General features: G+C 41.6%; 1 protein-coding gene across 3 annotated transcripts in view; it reads right to left on the reverse strand.

Annotated features, from left to right (window-relative positions):
* Positions 1-5919: 5919 nt before the first annotated feature.
* Positions 5920-20139, reverse strand: part of cep112 (centrosomal protein 112) — a 116744-nt gene continuing 102524 nt past the window's right edge. For all 3 annotated transcript variants that reach the window (XM_028600583.1, XM_028600581.1, XM_028600582.1), the window contains 4 exons: positions 17101-17190; positions 8124-8225; positions 6678-6742; positions 5920-6141 (listed from right to left, as the gene is read on the reverse strand). In XM_028600583.1, the coding sequence (XP_028456384.1) occupies positions 6138-6141; positions 6678-6742; positions 8124-8225; positions 17101-17190 (261 nt within the window). In that variant the 3' untranslated portion in view covers positions 5920-6137. The remainder of the gene's footprint in view (positions 6142-6677; positions 6743-8123; positions 8226-17100; positions 17191-20139) is intronic.

Genomic DNA, 20139 nt, shown 5'->3' on the forward strand with positions numbered 1-20139 from the left:
TAAACACTCACAGTGTGTGTGAGTGTGTGTGTGTGTGTGTCTACCGGTGCTGTCCTCTCTGTGCCGCAGCTCTGTGATCAGTAACTGCTCTCAATTACAGTATTGTGTGCTGTTCCATTCGGCTTGGGGTTAAACTCTTTGCAGACCCCTTTGAAGTACTCATCCCTTTATCTCAAGCCAGAGCCAAGAATTTGGGGGAGGACAATGGAAAATGAAACCAAGAGGGAAGCTTATGGCAATTATCAACCAGGGCCATGAGGAGGAAGTCAGCTCACACAGACAGAGAGAGAGAGAGAGAGAGAGAGAGAGAGAGAGAGAGAGAGAGAGAGAGAGAGAGAGAGAGAGAGCAGATAAAAAGAGCAAGAGACAGCCAATGTAGGACAGGGGGTTACTGTTTCAAGTTTGTTTGGTGTGTACACACCCCGGGCAACAACCGACTGCCGAGAGAGGAAATGGAGGCTACCTCTTCAAAGTAGGTGACAACAGGGGGACAATGGCCTCTGAAGGGAGCAAGGAGCTGATGAGAGGAGCTGTGGTGGTGGTGGCGGGGGTCAAAACACAACATAATCGAGGACCAAAGAATGGCAGAAGAGGATGGAGGAGAACGGAGGGAGAAGTGCTGTTGTCAGCAGAATCAAATGGCACGCAGAGAGCTGGGGAAGATACAATTAAAGTGTGGAGTCAAGACAGGCTTTGAAGTTGGACATGGTGCATAATACCCTTAAAAGTTAAAGAAGGGCAACAATTCGCAAGCTTGTTATGGAGCTGTTTTGAAAGAGGAAGAGGAGAAAAAAAAAGAGCGCGGGTGGTAGGGGGGTTTGTTTTTGACAGGGTTCAGTTTGAGGGGAATGAAGTTGGATTTCAAGCGCCAATTGGCCCCAGAAGGATGTTTTTTTTTTGCAAAACAGAGAATGTAAAGTGTGAGTGTGAGTCGGCGCCTACCTGTGCATTTTGATGATTGGGATGAGTGTGTGAAGGATGGAAGAAGGGAAAGAGAGATGTGTCAGAGAGTGAAATAGGGAGCGAGACAGGTGAAAGAGAAAAGACGATGAAGAAAGAATGAGACATGAAATAGGTAGGGAATTGGTAGCGAAGGAAGGCAGAAAAGAAATAAAAGAGAGGCAAGAAGAGAGAGGGGGGGGCTGTTGAAGGTTATTTAGTGTTTTTTTTCCCTCGTTTTAATCCCATTTTGCGCATGACTTTTAAGTCTACCAATGTATAGAAACAATGTCGGATGCACTGTCTAATCCCGTTTGGGCCATGAAGCTCACTCCACACTGACAGTAATGACTTTCATTTCCGCTGCTGCTCGCACTGAAGCACCATGCAGACACTTCACAGGCTGGACGCCACTGTTCTGCCATGCTTGACAGGACAGCGATCCGTCTCCGAATCAGTCTTTAACCTAACCCTGTGGGCTTCCTCACTCATCCTTAATCCATCACTTTAACCCGGTCTTCCTCTTTCCTGACTCCGCAGCGCAGAGGGTTCCCAGACTGGTAAGGTGATTAACTTGCTCGTCCATTCAACAAATGCCAGATTTGTATCTCTTTCCCCCTGCTTCCTGTTCCTCCATTAGAGGGCTGTGACACATCAACAGGGTGAGCACCACGGCAAAAGCTATATGCTCTGAAGAGGGCAGACAGCTCAAACACCGTCTCGCTTGACAACAAGATTCAATAGTGTTCGTTATCACATTTAAACACACACCATGTCCACACACATGCAGCTCAATATGACATGTTTCTTGTCAGATGTTTGGCATTAAACACTGAATTCCCAAATCAAGAGAAGAATATGAATTTTCTTGTGTGTGCAATTTCAGCCAGCAGCTTCACACTTTTTTTTTTTTTTTTTAAAGTGTTTGTTTATGCCAGCAGGTAAAGATTCTCCAAAATGCATCATGTGACAATCACATCCTTGAAATTACATGGCAGCCATACTGTACATCCCCATTTACACCAAATTTTTCAGGGCAGTAACTACCTTTGAGCACACAGAGGTCCTCAAAATGCCCTCAATAATATTTCTGGGAATGTTGGTTCAATAACCTCAGGACAAATCTACGTTCTGTGATCAAACAGATGAGACTGTTTTAAGGCAAAACATTGATTAAACAAAGGGGATTTAGTATTCTCTAGCACAATTGCATAGGTGTCTATGTAGAGAAGGCTTGCATACAGCATTTAGATGATAATGTTGAGAAATTAAATGTGTAAAGAAAACACTGAAAAGTGAAATGTATGAATGAATTGTGAAATTCTGTAATTTAAAAAAAAGTTCTTTGGTGTGTTTAAACTTAATGGAAAGTATGTAAAGTCAATTCAAAGACACGACTGGGCACAAAAATGCAAATTCACTCTGGGTAGCACAAATTAAAGAGAAATGTGCACCTATCCCAAATGACTGCACTTCATAACATACAGAGACAAAAGGAAAAGTGAGAAAGACCGCAAAACAGTCCAGCTGTTAGGTTTGTGTCTTCATACATTATTCCCTTCCACAGTAATAGATCTTTAAATGATGCACTTTTGGAGAATATGTTTTAAAAGTTAATGGAACATTAAAGGAAGGTCAAAAAGAATAATAAAAACATGCATTTTCAACTTTTTCTGCATTAGTGTGGCCACAGTCTACTTAACTATTACCAGTTCAGGTGCAAGAATATGTAAAGAATAATAAAAGAGGCTGAGAGAGATAAATGTAAAGAGCTAGACAGAGATACCAGATTTTCAGACAGAGACATAGGGCAAGCGATACAGACAAACCTCCCACACGGTCTTTAGTGCATGATCTTCTGTCCCTTTGGTCAACCCACACTATAGATGGCAAAATCAAGCCACAATCACACAAACACAACCTGCTGTGCCTTCTTCACTAAGGCTGCATAGCCTCTAACCCACTTGTTCTCAATTCACACAGCTGCATATCTTTTTCACAGCTCTTGTTGCCCTTGAGTGACAGGGCCCATGGAAAAAAGGAAAAATCACTGCCATAACTACCGTATCAACAAAGAGTGAGTGATACAAGCTACGAGAGAGACAAAGGCAGAAAACATGGTGGAAGTGTGTGTGAGAAGTGTTGGTGATAAACAGGTTTATTTATGCAAGCAGCATACAGCAGCAAAACACAGGCCTCCTAGGGTCTGACTCAGAATACAGCGCTATAAAAAGCTCCAGTGACACACAGCTCACGCACACACACGCACAATGACTTTGTCAATCATATGCTGATGTACAGTCAATCCCAGAGGCCTGTCATAGCGCTCAGAATAAAGCCTGCACACACAGATTGTCACGTGTAGATCTAGTAAAAGGCAGAGAAGACCTCTCAGATATGTTGGAATAAAATATTTCAAAACAAAAACTGATTTAAGGTTCCTCTGTACCACATTTGCCATTGCTCTACATTTCTGATTCAGTGCCATGAGGCAGTTTTTTTTTTTTTTTTTTTTTTTTCGTGAGCGCATTTTGAGAGTGTGCAATGATTTTTAAATGGGCCTTTGTGCACTCATGTCATGAAAACTATTCTTTAGACAATGACACATTTAAACCTCCAGCTGAAGCAAACACATGAAATGAAAAATTACAGTACTGAAGTGAGAATACGGTGGAAACCTTGGGAGCTCCCTGGCTGCCCTTTACTGTTGTCACATAAAAGTCCACCGTCTGATGTGGAGATAACTGAGAGGAAGCAAGGGCTTTGATCCTTAATGGGGCCATGTCGGCTGCTTGGTAATGACATTCATTGCTTGTATTTACACAAGCACAATTATGGAGGTTATTTTGGTGGTAGACAATCAATTAGAATGAAACTATGTCACAGTAATAACACAGATTGAAGCAAAGGTTATAGCTGGAGCCTGTTTGGGTGTAAAGGACTGAGTACACATTACCCTTTAAATCTACAGCATCAGCAGCTCCGTTTAAAGTTATTAATAAAGACTCACTATGCTTTAAATTAAGTCTTTGTTGGATCATCTTACAGCATCTGAAACATTCTTTCCGACAGCAGAATTGGTTGGGGAAGCGTTCGACAATATCTGTAAAGGGCAAAGTATGAGTAAAACAAACTTGTTCATATGATGCGACGTCTGACTTGTCTGAGGGCTCAAGTGTTCATATCTGTTTGAAATGGCTTGGCGTCATCAAGAGAAGGGAGAGACGTGATGAATTGTACAAATGTAGATAAGAGCACACATTTCAAGCTGCCTCTCCTTGAAGGGGTTCTAGGTGTTGCACTGGTATGACATTTGATAGCACTAGTCATGTAAACAGAACTTGCTAATTGCTAATAACTTGATAATTGCTCAAGGTACGCATAATTGTTGGAGGATGTACTGTAGGTCCCCCTAACTCCGGTGAGGGGACCATAGTATGCTTCAAACCTTCAAAAACATCAGGAATTTGTTTAACGAAGACCGGTACTTGGTGACAGTGACACACCGCACAAACTAAAGCGACGGGGGCTCACCGTTGGCCCAACTTGGACTGACGGTCGCCTTCCATATGTGTCAGGCTTACTGTGGCCATTCAGAAAAGGATTAAACACTTTTGACACAATCGGTATTGGTCATTCTAGTTTGTCTTAAGTATACTGAGGCCATTACGGACACGTGGATGTAACCACACATACAGTACGTACTGAACAGTATGTGAAATGTCACACATACTTCCTTACATCTACACTAGTGCACATGCATTATGATGCTGTGTTGCAACAGTTCTGAATCCTCTGTGCACTTCTTCCAGAAACAACAGACCGTACAAAGGCTTTGTGCTGAAAGACTAAATTCCTGTTTCTCAGATGTCGGTCTGACAGTCCTCTCTCCTTTCGTCTCTCTTTTTTTGTTTCTTCTCTCTCTTTGCCTGGGCAGCAGAATCAGCACATCAAATAAATACAGAGATGGGTATAGGGTTTCGCTTGGAGACAGAACAGGTCACGCACGGACAATGGGAACACATGGAAGTGCGCGAACTGCGGGTGTAAAAAGAAAGCATTTCCAATGCAAATAAGTTTAGAGGCCTCTTTGAAATCAAATCTGATTTTGGAATTTAATAACGCCTCCGAATTGTTTTCCAGGGAAAAACTGCATTCTTTTGAAATGATCAGTATTCAAAGCCATGCATTCCTCACCTACCAGAGAGACAAAAAAAAAACAATGGATGGGGGCTCATTATGAAGCCCATCCTTGGTCCACTAAATGTTATTATCTTCATCATAAAACCACACTAGTGAGACATTGGAGAAGACTTGGAGACATGGTGGCCATTTCATGGACTCCACCGTCTGAGTAATTCAGCTGGGGTTTGAGTGGAGCCGTTGGTCAAACACAAAGTGGTGGCGGAGGCAGAAACACTGGGCCCAAGGACTGTAGCGGTTGGCCTGAGTTTCAAACAATTGACTCGCAGCACTCTTTATCTGAACCAACCACAAACCCCCAACTACTCTTTACAGTTCAAACAGGGGCTTTGAGCAGAAAGCCAATGCATAATAGTGATGGGGGAAATGGGAATTCAAGGTCTATGACTTCAGTGTTATGTTACAGAGCTAATCTTGGTTAACATGCATGTTGTGGTCATATAAAAACAAGGGCAACAGCAGGACTTCCCCTAATTGAGGGACTAATTATGAGGTATCTGACAAAGATTAAAAAACATGCTCAGAATTAAAACAAAATAGCATGACAACAGAAAATGATGCAATTTTTTTTTTATTTATTAAAATGATGGATTTTGGCATCAAATGCCTATGATATCCATAACAATAAAAAAAATATAAAATTGAACAACGTAATCAGAATTATATATGTATATATATATATATATATATATATATATATATATATATATATATATATATATATATATATATATATATGTATGTATATATGTATATATGTATATATATACACACACACACACACACACTCAAGCAAAACTTAAATCTGACAATGAATAAATAGTTCATATGTTAATAAAACCATGAGAGACAACAGCACATCAAACCAAAAGATGATTGATCCAGTTGCATGACAGGTGTGTAAAATACTTGTAACAGTCACTAATGCTCACACCTGATTGGACGTCTTAATCCTTCATATCCCGGCATGGCGTCAGGCTGTGGTTCTCCCATAGTTACCTGTGCAGAAAGAGTTGGGTTATTCCAGCGTTAAACCAATAAACCAACATATTACATCAATATTAAAGAACACCATCATGGAATTTAAACTAACTCTCTGAGTGACAACGCCTCTGCCACTTTAATTTGTGAGGTAGAGCCCAGTGAAATAACTGTGATGTGAATGGCAGTCCTGAGAGATGTTTGCAGAGATGTGAGCGGCAGCGTCGTTTGACGAGGCCTCTTATCCCTGCATATATAAGATGCTTTTTATAAAGACATAAATGGCTCTTACAGTATGATGGATGGAAGGCAAATCAAAGCCCTCAGGACTGGAAGCTGTCATAGTCAAAGACAAGACTTCTAATGTAACTGCACCATTAATTGTGTGTTACAAAGTGTACTGCAGATGAGTAATTCTAGGTGTTCATACTTTACTATACTCACAACCCGAAACACTGGTATAAAAAGAAAGGCACATACTATACGTGTACTATAACTATGTACAGGCACGTAAGCACACACCATTCTAAACAAATCTAAACAATCATGCTAACCTCCTGCTGCGACAGGCATCCAGGTCTTCCTGTAGCAAAGAGGCTCTCTTCTGAAGGAAGTTAACCTGCAACACAGACACACAATGCAATATTATAATATAACTATAATGCAATAACAAAAATGTACTCTGATTAGTTGTTTAATCAGAATGAGGGAAGTAGGAAACCAGTGCATCAGAATACAGACACTGGAGGTGTAGAAGGTATAATGGCTTTGGGTCGATTGTGCTTTTGGGTGGAGGGGGTTAGCTAAGTGGAAGAAAGGCTTGGTTGTTGAGTCCAGAGGTCGGGACAGCAGGGGTTGGGGGTCAGAAGATTAGGGCAGCAGGGTTAAGGCACATGGGGACAGAGGGAAGATTATAAGCCAGGTTAGTTGAGGTTAGGACGTTACGAGAGGAGGCCGCGCCATTCTTTTGTTTGGCTACAAAGTGGGAGTATATTTATGAAGTGTCTTTGGCTGAAAGTGAAAATAAACCCCATCTACATTTACATGGCATCTAGAGCCTGGCAGAATAATCACGGCTCCGAAAGAATCCGTATTGTTCTGGGACTACCGTACTGGAGCCGAGGGTACATTCCTTTCTGTGGGGGAGACCTCAGGAAAGTTCTAGCATTTCATTTGGCACTTCACAGTGGTGAAGTATATGCAAAACCCCAACAAAATGTGGTAAGATGCCTCCAGAGACTTGGAAACTCTCCCCACCTTTTTTGTACCATCATGTAAAAATAATGCACTTTAATGTGCAAAGCCCAAGACGTTGTCAATGAGAGGAGAGACCACTTTGCTCATGAATTACATCTTATAAACATATCTGATCACAGAGCTGTGGTCTGCACACTGAAATGGGATCTTGGTAGACCTTTTTAAACAAGGCAGGGGTTTATGATGAGCCCTTTTTTTACAAAAAGTTGTACTGTGTGGTTGTATCATCATTACAGAAATCTCGTTTTTGTTTACAATGTAAAAGCTGAGAAAGTGAAAGCCCTTTATTAGTCAAAATGGGCCCAATGATATTAGTACGAGACACAGCTCAGAGACATGCAATAAAATTACATCTAATGAGAGACAAGGAGAGATTAAGGGTTATAAAGAGGATTGGTACTCCAACATGCATATTCATACAGGATGTGTGGGTTATGTTTCTGACTGTTTCAATTGATTAATAGTAAGGGAAAGTGAAAGACAAAAGAATTGAAATCAACTTTAAAAAAGAAAGAAGATACAGAACATTACTTTGACAATCTGTCCAATATACAGTTTGTTGTGTTTAAAAGGGTATGGATTAATGAAAGGAATATTTTACAGGTTGAAAATGAGAACATGAGTCTCCAGACAATTTTTAACATTTTTGAAACTAAAGCCAACAGATTATATATATGTGTCAGCATAGTTGTTCTGGGCCCTGCCTGTCTCTAATCTGTATCTGGCAAACAGTCAGTTCTCACCTGAGCTTTCAGAGAGGTGATGGTGTCCTCCAGTTCCTGTCTGAGCTCTGCTGGCATCAAACCTTTGATCTTCTCCTCGTACTCCTGACGCACCACAGTCACCTGAGAGGACGGAGGCAGGGCAGTCAAACGGTGTCGGTTAACTTAGAAGGAACACCCGAAAAAATAAATCCATATTACACATTTGTTATTAAATCATCACATTAATGCAAATGCATTATCCATGCACACACACAAACACTGTATGCATTTCATTTGTTGGTATATTTGGATTAAAAAAACATTGACACAATCAAAAAGACAAAATCAAGTAAATTATTTATACTCATTTATATAGAAACTTTCAGACACAGCGCCCAAGTGAAAAGCTCCCTTGGAGGACACACACACACACACACACACACACACACACACACACACACACACACACACACACACACACACACACACACACACACACACACACACACACACACAGACAGTGGGTATCCCCTCTTTATTCATGGCTCAGAGTATTCCCTCGCTCTTCACAGCTCCTTCACATCTCAACAGGGGGTCCGCCGACTGGCATGACTCGCTTTGCACAACACCCCCTACTGGCTGCTGATGACTACAGCAAGAGCTGTCACAATGCATTTATGGGCCTGGCACAGCTGGGTTTGGAAGAGGACAGGGCAGTGGTGGAGGGCAAAACACATCAAACACAGCAGCAGCTCAACAGCTAGCTAGCTAGCTCCACTGGGGAGGACTGGAGGAAGTCTGTCTGGGGCTAAATTACACTCCACTAAACCAGAGTCTGATTATAGAAGTTGAAAAGGGTTTGGTTAGTTCAACCCCCCTTTTTACACACACACACACACACACACACACACACACACACACACACACACACACACACACACACACACACACACACACACACACACACACACACACACACACACACACACACACACACACACACACACACACACACACACACACACACACAGCTTTTACAGTACTATTAAAGCATTTACAGCATTTAGAAAAGAGTTGCAGAATGAATTAATCCAGAGCTTGATAATAAGTTTAGCAGAGCTGGAGGAATCAACGGGGGCTGTGAAAAGCAACATTTTTCACCCACATACTGTATTTCAAGGTGTAACCAGGAGAGTCTGAGCATTTCAACTGTCCATAATGTCTTCGACAGAGCCAAAGTCCAGCTAACATTAAGAATATCCCTAAGCTCCCCACCTCTCCTCTCATCAGTCCAGTCTTTCATGTGAAGAGAGCGTGAATGAGGTGAGGGGGAGGGGAAAAATATTGGTTTTCTTAAAATAATTTTCCTGTTGTGGATTTAACTGATTGTTCTGGCTTTGGCTAATTAATCTTCCTGGGCACAATGAAAGGGATTGGGAAGCACTTCAAAGCATCCCCCAGTATAAATGATCCCAACATGAAGCAGCTCACTTTGTCTCGGCACAGTGTGCAGTAGATTAGACTGCCACAACTTTGCCAATTTTTTTCAAGCTCCTTCTGCCCTATTCATATTGAAGTTTACAAAAATATGTCTTTTTCTCTGTGTGTGAGAATGAAGTCAAGAATAATTTGAGAGTGACCTTTTTAAACAAGTGGCAAAAAGGAAATGGGTTTTCAGAAGCTTTAATTTGGATGTCCGGGAGTTAAAAAAATCAGCTGAAGCTACGGGAGTGCAAATTTTTCTAAAAAGTCTATCTATCTATAGCAGCTTCTGTAGTCATAACAAAATGGCAAGCCAAGACAAAACACACTCAACTACCTCAGACCAAAGCAATAAACAATGGTTGAATAAACACATCCCTTACAACCACTCTGAATATAAGTCTAGATTCTTCAAAAGCCACGCTTTTAGTTTTGCATTCTTGGTTCATGTACGGTGCAGTCACCACAGCAATGAGAGATCCCAGCAATGAGAGATCCGCTCTGCCTAAATTACAAGCTCCTTTGTGGCAATGCTGTCTCCATCTTCCTTCCCATACATTAGAATGGACACGGCAGCAACAGCGTATTTACCGGGACTCACAGGGAGCAGTGGGGATCACTCTATATTGTATGTGCAGTCGCAAGGGTGATCAAACCAGCCATGAATGCTTTTGTAACAATGACAGCGAGAAGTCCAAACTAACTAATGTATCATGTGATATATTAAGGTTGTGTATCTGGCATCTGTCCCATGACTTCGTGGTCAACTGCACCTAACGGCTGCTGTGACAGACAGAGAAGCATTATAAAATATCCCTTAACATTATTTAAAGTTGTATTGTTCTTATCATAAAATAAGCATTGCTTAACCCGAAAGCGTATGATACACATTTCTGCTCTTGCTGCACAGTAGCAGACCAAAGCATTTGTGATCACATTTTATTTCACACTTTCCACAGCACGTCTAACTAAAGCTTAGCCATATTTTACTATGCAATGTGTGTGGGTGGAGGCAGCATCTCAGTTGTGGAAACATATGCTTGGCTAACAGATACAGAAAAAAGCCGACAAGGATAGGTAAAGAGCCGATTCAAATTTGTGACTTCACTGCGTCTCTTAAAATCCAAAAACAGGAGCATCTCTCAAACTCCCCAAAGATGCCTGACTGGTTCCTTCAGCTTTGCATCCTCTCGCCTCTTCCAAGGTCCCTCCGCTCACTTTTTCTTAGCGTAAACACACATTATTCTCTTCTTTCAACATCTTTTTACAGCAAAGGCATGTGTGTTTTTCTGACAGGTGGCAGGAGGCATGTGACGGAAAAGAAAAGCCTCCTCAACATTAGGACAGATGTCGGGTGCCTTTGAACAATACTGTTGATCAAACCCTTCCATGAGGTTTTGGTCATTGACGGACTCCAGATGAGAGTGAGCGGGAAAGGAAAGAGAGGAAGGGAAACACGGGGAAAAAAAGTGTGCCACTGTTTCCCAAAGCAATGAAAAAGGACCGACTTTCAGGAGAAAAATCAGGTTTCATCTCCACAGCTCTTTTAAAAATCTGATTTTGTTTGTTCCTGATGAAGCGTGATTCTCTCGTTTTGAAGACTGCGAGGAGCGGCAGTCGTTTTCCCCTCCCAGTCATCTTAAAATGACAACATTTCATCTATATATAGTCTTTAGATTGTGGTTTTGACTTTCTCTTGCGTTTGGTACTGTCACATGGCGTGGTTTTTGACAGCTGCCAGCAGAAAGAAACAAGCCCTCAACACTTTCAACGTTCAAATAAAGTTTGTCACATCATTGGGAAGCTTGATGTATGCTAATGACGTTGGTGTGTGTGTGTGTGTGTGTGTGCAGGCTTGCGTGGGACAGGTTGAGAAGGTGAGTAGCTGCTGGAAAGACATTTTTGATAAACCCTCTTGTTCCAAAGTGACAAAAACCTTGTCAGGAACAAGGGGGTACATCAAAATTGATGCCACTCACAAAGTTTGCACCTCGACATCCACTGAGTTGGCACTCAGAGAGTTCACCATTTGAATTTAAAAACGCTTTGCTTCGAGAGGGAAAAAAGAAACAGCTTCACAAAAAAAAAAAAAAAAAAGAAAAGAAAAGAAAAAAAGGCAGGAGGAGATTAGAAGTGCCTACAGATCTTATTGAAGTTGTTAGAACTATGGGATGGATTGGTAGCTGGCTGCTAATGTAATGTGCCTCAACAAAAACAGCACACAGGAAAACGAACAGAACTTAAGTTCAACTCCTCTGCATTTTTATGTCTGCATCAATACTGAACACTGAACTACAGAAATTATTTTATTATTTTACCAAGCTTCCATGTTGCAGGAGAACACATCTCTGAAACTTGTCCAATTCACCGTGCCCATTGCTACTGTCTCATTATGTATTTATACAAAGAGCTGTAGTCTTCAACATTCTGCTTCTCTCTTCAAGGAGCACTGAACCACACAGTGAGCTGCTGATCCGCCATTTTAGAGTGGGGGAGCCTGCGAGGGCCCTGCGAGTGTGAGGCAAGTAACATCTGTGTGAAGTCTGGGCAGAAAGGCTGTTTTTGCATGTGAGGGATTGGATTACAAAGACAAGTCTTGGCAGATAAACTAGGGCAATATCAGTGTGAGGAGAGCCAAAGTGGAGGTTCATTATCATACACAAGGAAACAATGAACCGGTGTGCACACAACAATGCAGAAGCACATATGATGTAAACTAATGCAAACAGTCACACACAATCCAAATGAAAAATATATAGTTGAAAAGCTGTTTACCTACTGACATGCACCATGCTCGCTCCAACACACCTGACTTGAGGTGAGAGCAGTGTAGGAGGCAGGAGTAAATATATGATTCAGACAGCCTCTCTTGCCACACAGGGAGTAGAACTTTGACTCGTTGCGCACGCACACGCACACACACACACACACACACACACACACACACACACACACACACACACACACACACACGCGTTTAGCTCTGTGCAAAGAAACTGTAAACCTACTAGTCTCAGCCAAGGAATGACAATGGGAGAAAATAAGGGTGCAGTGACAGGAGAGGGACAATGTTGGGGACACAGAAACAACTGTACAACAAAATCAACAGATTAGCGGTAGTACTGAAACATCACTCATCTATTACTGCAAACAGCAAATTCCTTTGACCAAGAAAAGGAGCCCCAATTGGAGTTAATTGCACATGTTTATCATTGAAGGCTAAAAAGCATTGGGTAGATATGGCTCACCTCCTGGGACAAACTGTGACCAAACTGATGTGCGGGGAAAGCTACTGGATCTATTAATTGATCACAAATAAATAATGTGGACTAAAAGAAATTAATCTATCACATTTTCTGTGATTTTTCTACTGTATAATGTTTGAATTGTATATCTGTTTTCTAGGAAATTTGATGAGTAGAAATACTAAGAACCTGTCCATCCTATGAGACAGCAGACATTTCAAATGTCAACACTGCCTTTTCTTACTATGATGAAGAGATGTTTTACGTGTAAACATTAGTTGCGGCATCTTATTAAAAACCTCTTACTATAACCATCCTTCCAGATCCTGCCTCAACTGTTGTATCTGTTGAGGGATGGCATTTAGCTCCGAGTTGGTTGATACACAGAGATTCCTTAATTGTTATCCGACTGTGGCACACTTCCGGTTTGTGTTTTTGCTGCCAACTTTGTTACAACTAAACAATCTGCGATAAACAAGTGAAATGTGTTTGTGGCATTGTGCCATTAGGAACCGTCATAGTAGTACATAAGTATGTAATATTGGTACCAAATGCTTAATCAAATTCTTAGTATTGTTTACCAGTTCAGTTTGACAATATTGCCGGATTTAAATCATAATGTTGCTGATTTTATACCAGAAAGAAGCCTTTTTTGGTATCAGCACTAAAATCTGTTTTTAACTGGTGCCAGTATCAAAACTTTTCAGTTATACAAGACTAAGCTCTATAGCCCACAAGCAATAAGTGGGTTTTGAGTGATTTCATGTGCTAAAAAATATATAAATAATAAAATGAAATTACATTAATAAAATTACATCCACAATATTCTTGTTTTTAAACAAAACATCATGACATTTTGCACAGTTGAATAGTGTGAAAATCAGAATATGTGCTACTCTTCAAAACAGTGGGCCAACATTTGATTGAACCAACATCATCTACCAGAAGTATACTTTGCCTCAATGGCCTAGAGTGTTAAACACTTTTCTACTAACACAGACAGACACTGAGTATCTGAGGTCATGTGCAAGGTGTTAAAAATTATCCTGAAAAATACTGACTTCTCTCTTGCTTATTGTCACTTGCTTAATAACTATAAGCGGTTATAATATGTAAACAATATGCTATAGTGGCTGCTAGGGAACGCACGCTTTTCATTTGCAGCACACCTAAACTCTGCTGTGAAATGTTTTATCTGTGGTAAAACTTTTCACCAATACAACAATTGATTGTGTCTTCAGTGATGGATAACACAGTAAATAATAGGGGTGCACCGATCCGATTTTAAGATCAGATATTGGCCCCAATATTGAAAAAAATAGCTGGATCGGGAATCGGAAAAATGAACAGATCCACGATCCAGTTTTCTTTTTTTCCTCCGTCGGGTTAACCCCTGTTACCTGCGTATCCTTCTCACTCATGGTAGTAACTTTATAACAACAATTAACAACCCACAACTAACTCTCTTTAAAAGGATAAAACACCATAGCATATAACAATTTGTGACTTAAACAGTTTCTAACACTAATAATTTTACATTTACAAATGTAGCTACACCGCCGAACGGCATGCTGGGTAACATTACAGCTGCTAGCCTAGCTAGCCAGGTAGCATAACAGTCTGTTAAGCTGGGAGAGGCTCCGGTCGGTACTGCACATTCAAGAACCGAGAAGAAAGTTAGCTAGAGGATGAAGAAAGACCGGAGATACACCAGAACAACGTGTGTTCAAGAGAGGAGCCGTATGTTCCGAAGTTTTTTGTTTCTAAAAAATCGGACATAATTTAGCCACTGTTGTTACCCGTCGCTCTAAAGCCCGGGACACATGGGGCCGATTATCGGAGGTTGGACAGTCTGGCGAGGTCAGTGACTTAAATCTGTTCGGTGTGTCCTGTGCTGTCGTCAGTTTGAGGGGCTGTCGGCGTTCATTTTGGCCGACCTGACATGTTCAGTCAGCTGCAGGGCAGTCGGGACTCATCCGGAAATGGGGAGCGGAATGAGGTGACTAAAGTCTCTCAAAATCTGACAAAAATCTTTTAAACTGACCTTTGTTGAGCTGAAATGAAGACAGATTCAGTAACTGCATGGCCTATTTCTCGCTTAAAATGTTTTCAGAAAAATTTTTCAGTGAACTATTTTAGTACAATATGAGATCGTATTCTGAAAGGCCGCCATGACAGTCTGGCTTTGAATTTCCGGAGAAAACAAACCCATGTGACGCGTTTGTCCAATCAGCTGCCGGTTTTCATTTCTTGGGCAACAATACAGATTAGCGCCGCCTGCTGTTATAGAGATGTATTACGTCTCGTCTCGTCTTTTTGGTGTGTTCTGTGGCACTTTTTGGACCTCGGGGACGCGACTGATCATTTCCACTGGCTTTTCTGCCGAGGGTCGGCTGTCTGGTTGGTGTGTAACCAATTTAACGTTACTCTGCCGTGCTAACGTTACCGTGGTAACGTTACTGTGCTAACGTTAAAGACATGTCACTTCAAGCATGCAGCGGAGTAACATTATGAACGCAATCCACCTACGGTCCCGCTACAGACCGTTGAGAAAGACGGGTTCAGAGCAATGACTAAAACTCTGGATTTAAGATGTCTTGCCTCGCTGAAATACGTCCGCCACCCTGCTAACATTCAAACAGCGAAGGAGGCTGACAGCGGAGCTACGTTCAGTCGCCCACTACAACTACACTACAACAACCTAACTTACCTGTGGCCAAGGTAGTGTTTATACAACTAGCTTACAACTATTTTGTTTTGAAAGGGAAAAAATGTTAAAGTTGTTTGTATGTGTAGGCTATTCATTCGATTTGAGTTTATTTTACTACTTTGCAGTTTGCACAATAAAAATAGTTTAGCTTCTGTAACTGTTTCATGGATTCTCCTTCATATAAAGTTCTTGTATAATGTCGTGGAGCCAAGCAAACCCTTAATGAAAGCTTTTAGTAAACATGATGACATTAACATGTTTTTGTGATATTTTATGTACTCCTGACAGTAGAATAAGCCATTATAAACCTACATAAAGGTGGCCCATTAGTGAAGGCCCATTATTATTTATTTAAACATATTTTAAGAAGTTATATTTTTGATTTGAATGCACAATTGTTTTTTAAAATAACAAATAAATAAGAATTCAATACATTACATCAATGTTATTTTGTCTTAGTTAGGAAAGTAATGTTTAGTTATTAAGGTCTGGTGCCTTTAGTCTCTTCCACATGGTGGAAGGAAAGTATGAGGTGGAAGGTATACAGTTTATTATTAATTCAGCAAAGGTATTGGGTATCGACAGATACAGAAAGCCCTAGCATCGGTATCGGGACTGAAAAAGTCGGATCGGTGCATCCCTAGTAAATAACACTAACCAAACACATAAATGCAAAGCTGAAGAAGAGCAACCCAAACCCTTGTCCAGACGAAATGATCTGACAATACAGCAGGCAGGTTCAGGGATCAGCTCCTCCAAGTTATAGAAAAAACAATGTGCAGCGTCTCTGGGACTGGCTCAGTGACCAACAGCTCTTAAAAACAACTGACCCCTTCCTGCAGATTTATGACGGCCAGACACTGAGGTGTGTGACGAGTGTGTGAAGTGTGTACAAGGGTCAGTGGGTGGATCAGAGGGGACACAAGGATGCATGCCTTTGGTGTACATACCAGGGTACAAAGAAGAGCCTCCTGTGTGAGTGTAGTCATTAGGGCTTTCTTCTCTGTGTGTGTCAAGGTCAAAACAGAGCCTTGATTACAGAGCATTCTGGAGAGCAACGGGTAGTGTGTGTGCACACAGAGAGGCTTCCCTCTGAACACAGGCGGTGGTGGCATTCCTGGCCCTAGGCGCTGGCTCTTGAAGCCAAATCTCAAGGAATTTGGGAAATGTGCGAGGGGGCATATCTGTGGCTCTAAACAGGAGAATGAGAGGGAATCCATTTTTCTGTCTGTTGTGGCCCCCTGGAGGGTCTAGTAAGGATGGCAACTAAGGGGTGAGGGGCTAGGGACAGCAGGTGATGGGGGAGAGCAGAGATGGGTGTTGAAGGGCTCAATAAAGGGATTCAATTCCAAAGAAGGATCTCATGATTATTAAAAAGAAGTCAAATAGAGGTTTTGTGCTGGTAGGAAGCAAAGAGTAGTGTGACAAAAAGGCAGAGGGCAGCGAGAGTGATGCAACGGTAATGGTGAGGAGCAAATGAGTTTGAGTAAGAGAGACGGCCTGCCGCTCTTGTGAATGCCTGATGAGCATGGAAAACAGATAGTGAGAGATTGAGGGGAAAAAAGAGGGACTGTATTACCTTCTCTTCGGTCTCAAGCTCTTTGCTAAGCAGCTTCTTCTCTGAGCAGTGCAGCTGCCTCTGTAGACTTTCCACCTTTTCTTGCAGAGCCTGGGGGAAGGGAGAGACAGTCAGTGTTGTCGGCTGACTGACGAAAAAAAAAAAAAAAAAAAAAAAAATAAACTCCCGATCTGTGTGATGTAATGTGTAACTGACGCAAAGTGATATACACTAATTTACAGATACATTTGAGCTGGAAAGAAAGAGGCTGTGACTGAGAAAACAAGACCGATCCAGACCGACAGAGCCAATGAGATAATACTCAGGACAGAGGGACAGTGAGGAAAGATGCAGCCTGTGATTAGTCTTTGCGTGTTAAAAGGCTAATAATAAAGTCATCACAGTAATTACTGGCAAGCTGGCCTCATTAAGCCCATACTCATTTCTAGACAAGGGCATGCAGAAAGAGAGACTTGCTCACTCAGGGAATTAGCAAACTTCCAAGGCTTTTGTAAAGTTACATTCCTTTAGGGATCATTATTTCTTTGGCAGTAATAAGAGATATACTGTATCATTTAGTGGATAAGAACCTCTCTCACATGTAATCCAAATACCTGAGTTGATCAAATTTCCCCATAGGGGCGCCAATAAAGAATTTAATCTATTTTTGCTTTCTAAGATCCAGGCAAGAAAGAAAGAAAGAAAATGCACTGTATGTGTGTGTATGACATTTTTCCCCTTTCTGCCTGTAAGTGATAGCAGTGGAAAGAAAGGCGCAGTTCCTGCATCCAACGCAGAACCAGATGTTTTTAGCGCACATGTGGTCACTTCGTCTTTGATTAGTCTGCACGAAAAGCAGAGAGAGTGACATGTGCACAAATGCACGCACACGCACACCTGAACATAAAAGCACACACACGCACACACACACCAACAAGTGCATGGGGCACTGGCTAGCATCAATATCCTCAGTGTTTCTCCCCAGTGGAGTTGAGTGAGCGAGCCAGGTGTTGCCTTGTCGATTCTCCGAGCTGATGGAAACACAGTCCAGGTGATAGGCATGACCGGCCTGATCTACAACCCACTACACTGACATAAATCACACACAGACTGTTAGGCTTCAGGGCCTGGTTGAACTTCTGGGTATCTCTCTGAGAACTACTGACTGAAAGAGAAGTTGAAGCCTTTTTTGTCAGATTGTTAGATACAGTAGATCTCACAGTTGCTGGAATTAATGGAAAATTCACCTTATATTTTCATTTATTGACATTTAACAATTTTCTTTTAATAAGATTATGCTACAGTGTGAACCCGCACCCGAACTGCACTGATACAGTCAAATCAGCTTTATAATGTACCTCCTTCTTTTGCAGTGGCTAATTTAAGCCTTGGACGGATAGATTCCTAGATCAACACACTTTACTATATTATTATGATTCAGGAGCATGTTCAGGTCAGTTTTAGCACTGCAGCATGAAAGGCAGCTGGTTTTACAGCTTTGCGCCTTGATCCTCTTATTAATCAGGGTATTTCTTAGCCAGTCACTATTCCATCACAGCCCACATCTCAATCCATTGCAACGCCTTGCCTTCGATTTCATCATTTAATTTTGTTTATTGGTGAATCAAAAGGCTTGACTACACTAGAAAAGCCTTTTTTAGTGGAGCTGACACAATTCATACAAGTTTTCTAATAGGGACCAAGGCATGGGAGTGTGAGGTTTCTACATTTTTCCTTATCTGAATTGAAGTGTCAGAATGTGTTGTACAGATTGTTAATTTCTGATTTTGGGCAATGTAAATGCAATTGATTGATAATTGTATGTCTTGCTGTATGTCAGTGGATTACCTAGAAGGTAGTTGCACATACAGAGTTTCAATTCCTACCCTTCCTTCCTCTAACACTTCCCCACTGTGACCCTAACCTCAACCACATCAATCTTTTAAAGACAGCAGTACGGCTGACAAAGAAGACCCTGACAAACTAACTCTACCCCTCCCCTTTCGGATTCTGTGCACTGTGACACAGCATTTCTGGACCAGCTCTTCTGGGAAGTTAGGCTGACTTTGTGGGCCTCACTGGTGACGTGTTTGTCTTTTTCATGTGGGTTCTGTAGCTGATGTTCTCAAAACAACTCTGAGGGCAGAGGTTCAACACTTGTCACTTCATTAATAGAATCACATGGGATGATTCTGCTGATGAATAAAAGCGTTGTGAGTCAGAAAGAGCCTTCGGAAATATTTAGTCAGACATAATGGTCTTATTATACTGTATTAAGGGCTGTGTTTAGGCATAGAGCAAAACTAACTCTCGTAGCCATAAATATGAATTAAAAATATACTACTACTGAAAAGAGAATAACAAAACAATGAAGTGGACACTGTAGACACATGAATAGCCCACCTGATGCAGTTTGAATACCATTGTCTGACTTAGACTTTAATCCAGTGCTAGACTATGAGATGATGAATAAGTTTGTACCTTAATATGGCTAATAATATGGTCCTGTTGGAGTTAAATCTCTACCACACACACACACACACACACACACACACACACACACACACACACACACACACACACACACACACACACACACACACACACACACACACACACACACACACACACACACACACACACACACACACACACACACGTTAACACTAGATGCTGGTTGTCTCTATAGTATTTAGTGTGTGCAAGTGCGTGAATGAGTGTCTCCAGATCCTCAGGGCGATATGTTTTTTATCAGCCATGCAGACTGGGATCATTGTGAACAGGCCAGGAAGAGGGGGAAATCAGATTTCCTTAGGGAGAAATGGAGGGGGTAAGGAGTTGGGGAGAAAGGTGCATGAAGGAGAATAAAAGTAAACAAAATGCAAAGCAAAAAGCCTAGGAAGATAAGACAGGAGGAGGATATCAGGAGGATAAGAAGAGAAATCTCAGAAAGGTGAGAATGAGAGACAGCAAGATACTGAGGAAGAGGGGAGGGGCATGAAGTAGAAAAACACGTGGCCAGAGTGAGGAAATGGGGCAGCGGCGTACCTCTGCTGCACA

Source organism: Perca flavescens, chromosome 15, assembly GCF_004354835.1.
Source record: "Perca flavescens isolate YP-PL-M2 chromosome 15, PFLA_1.0, whole genome shotgun sequence".
NCBI classification, from domain to species: domain Eukaryota; kingdom Metazoa; phylum Chordata; class Actinopteri; order Perciformes; family Percidae; genus Perca; species Perca flavescens.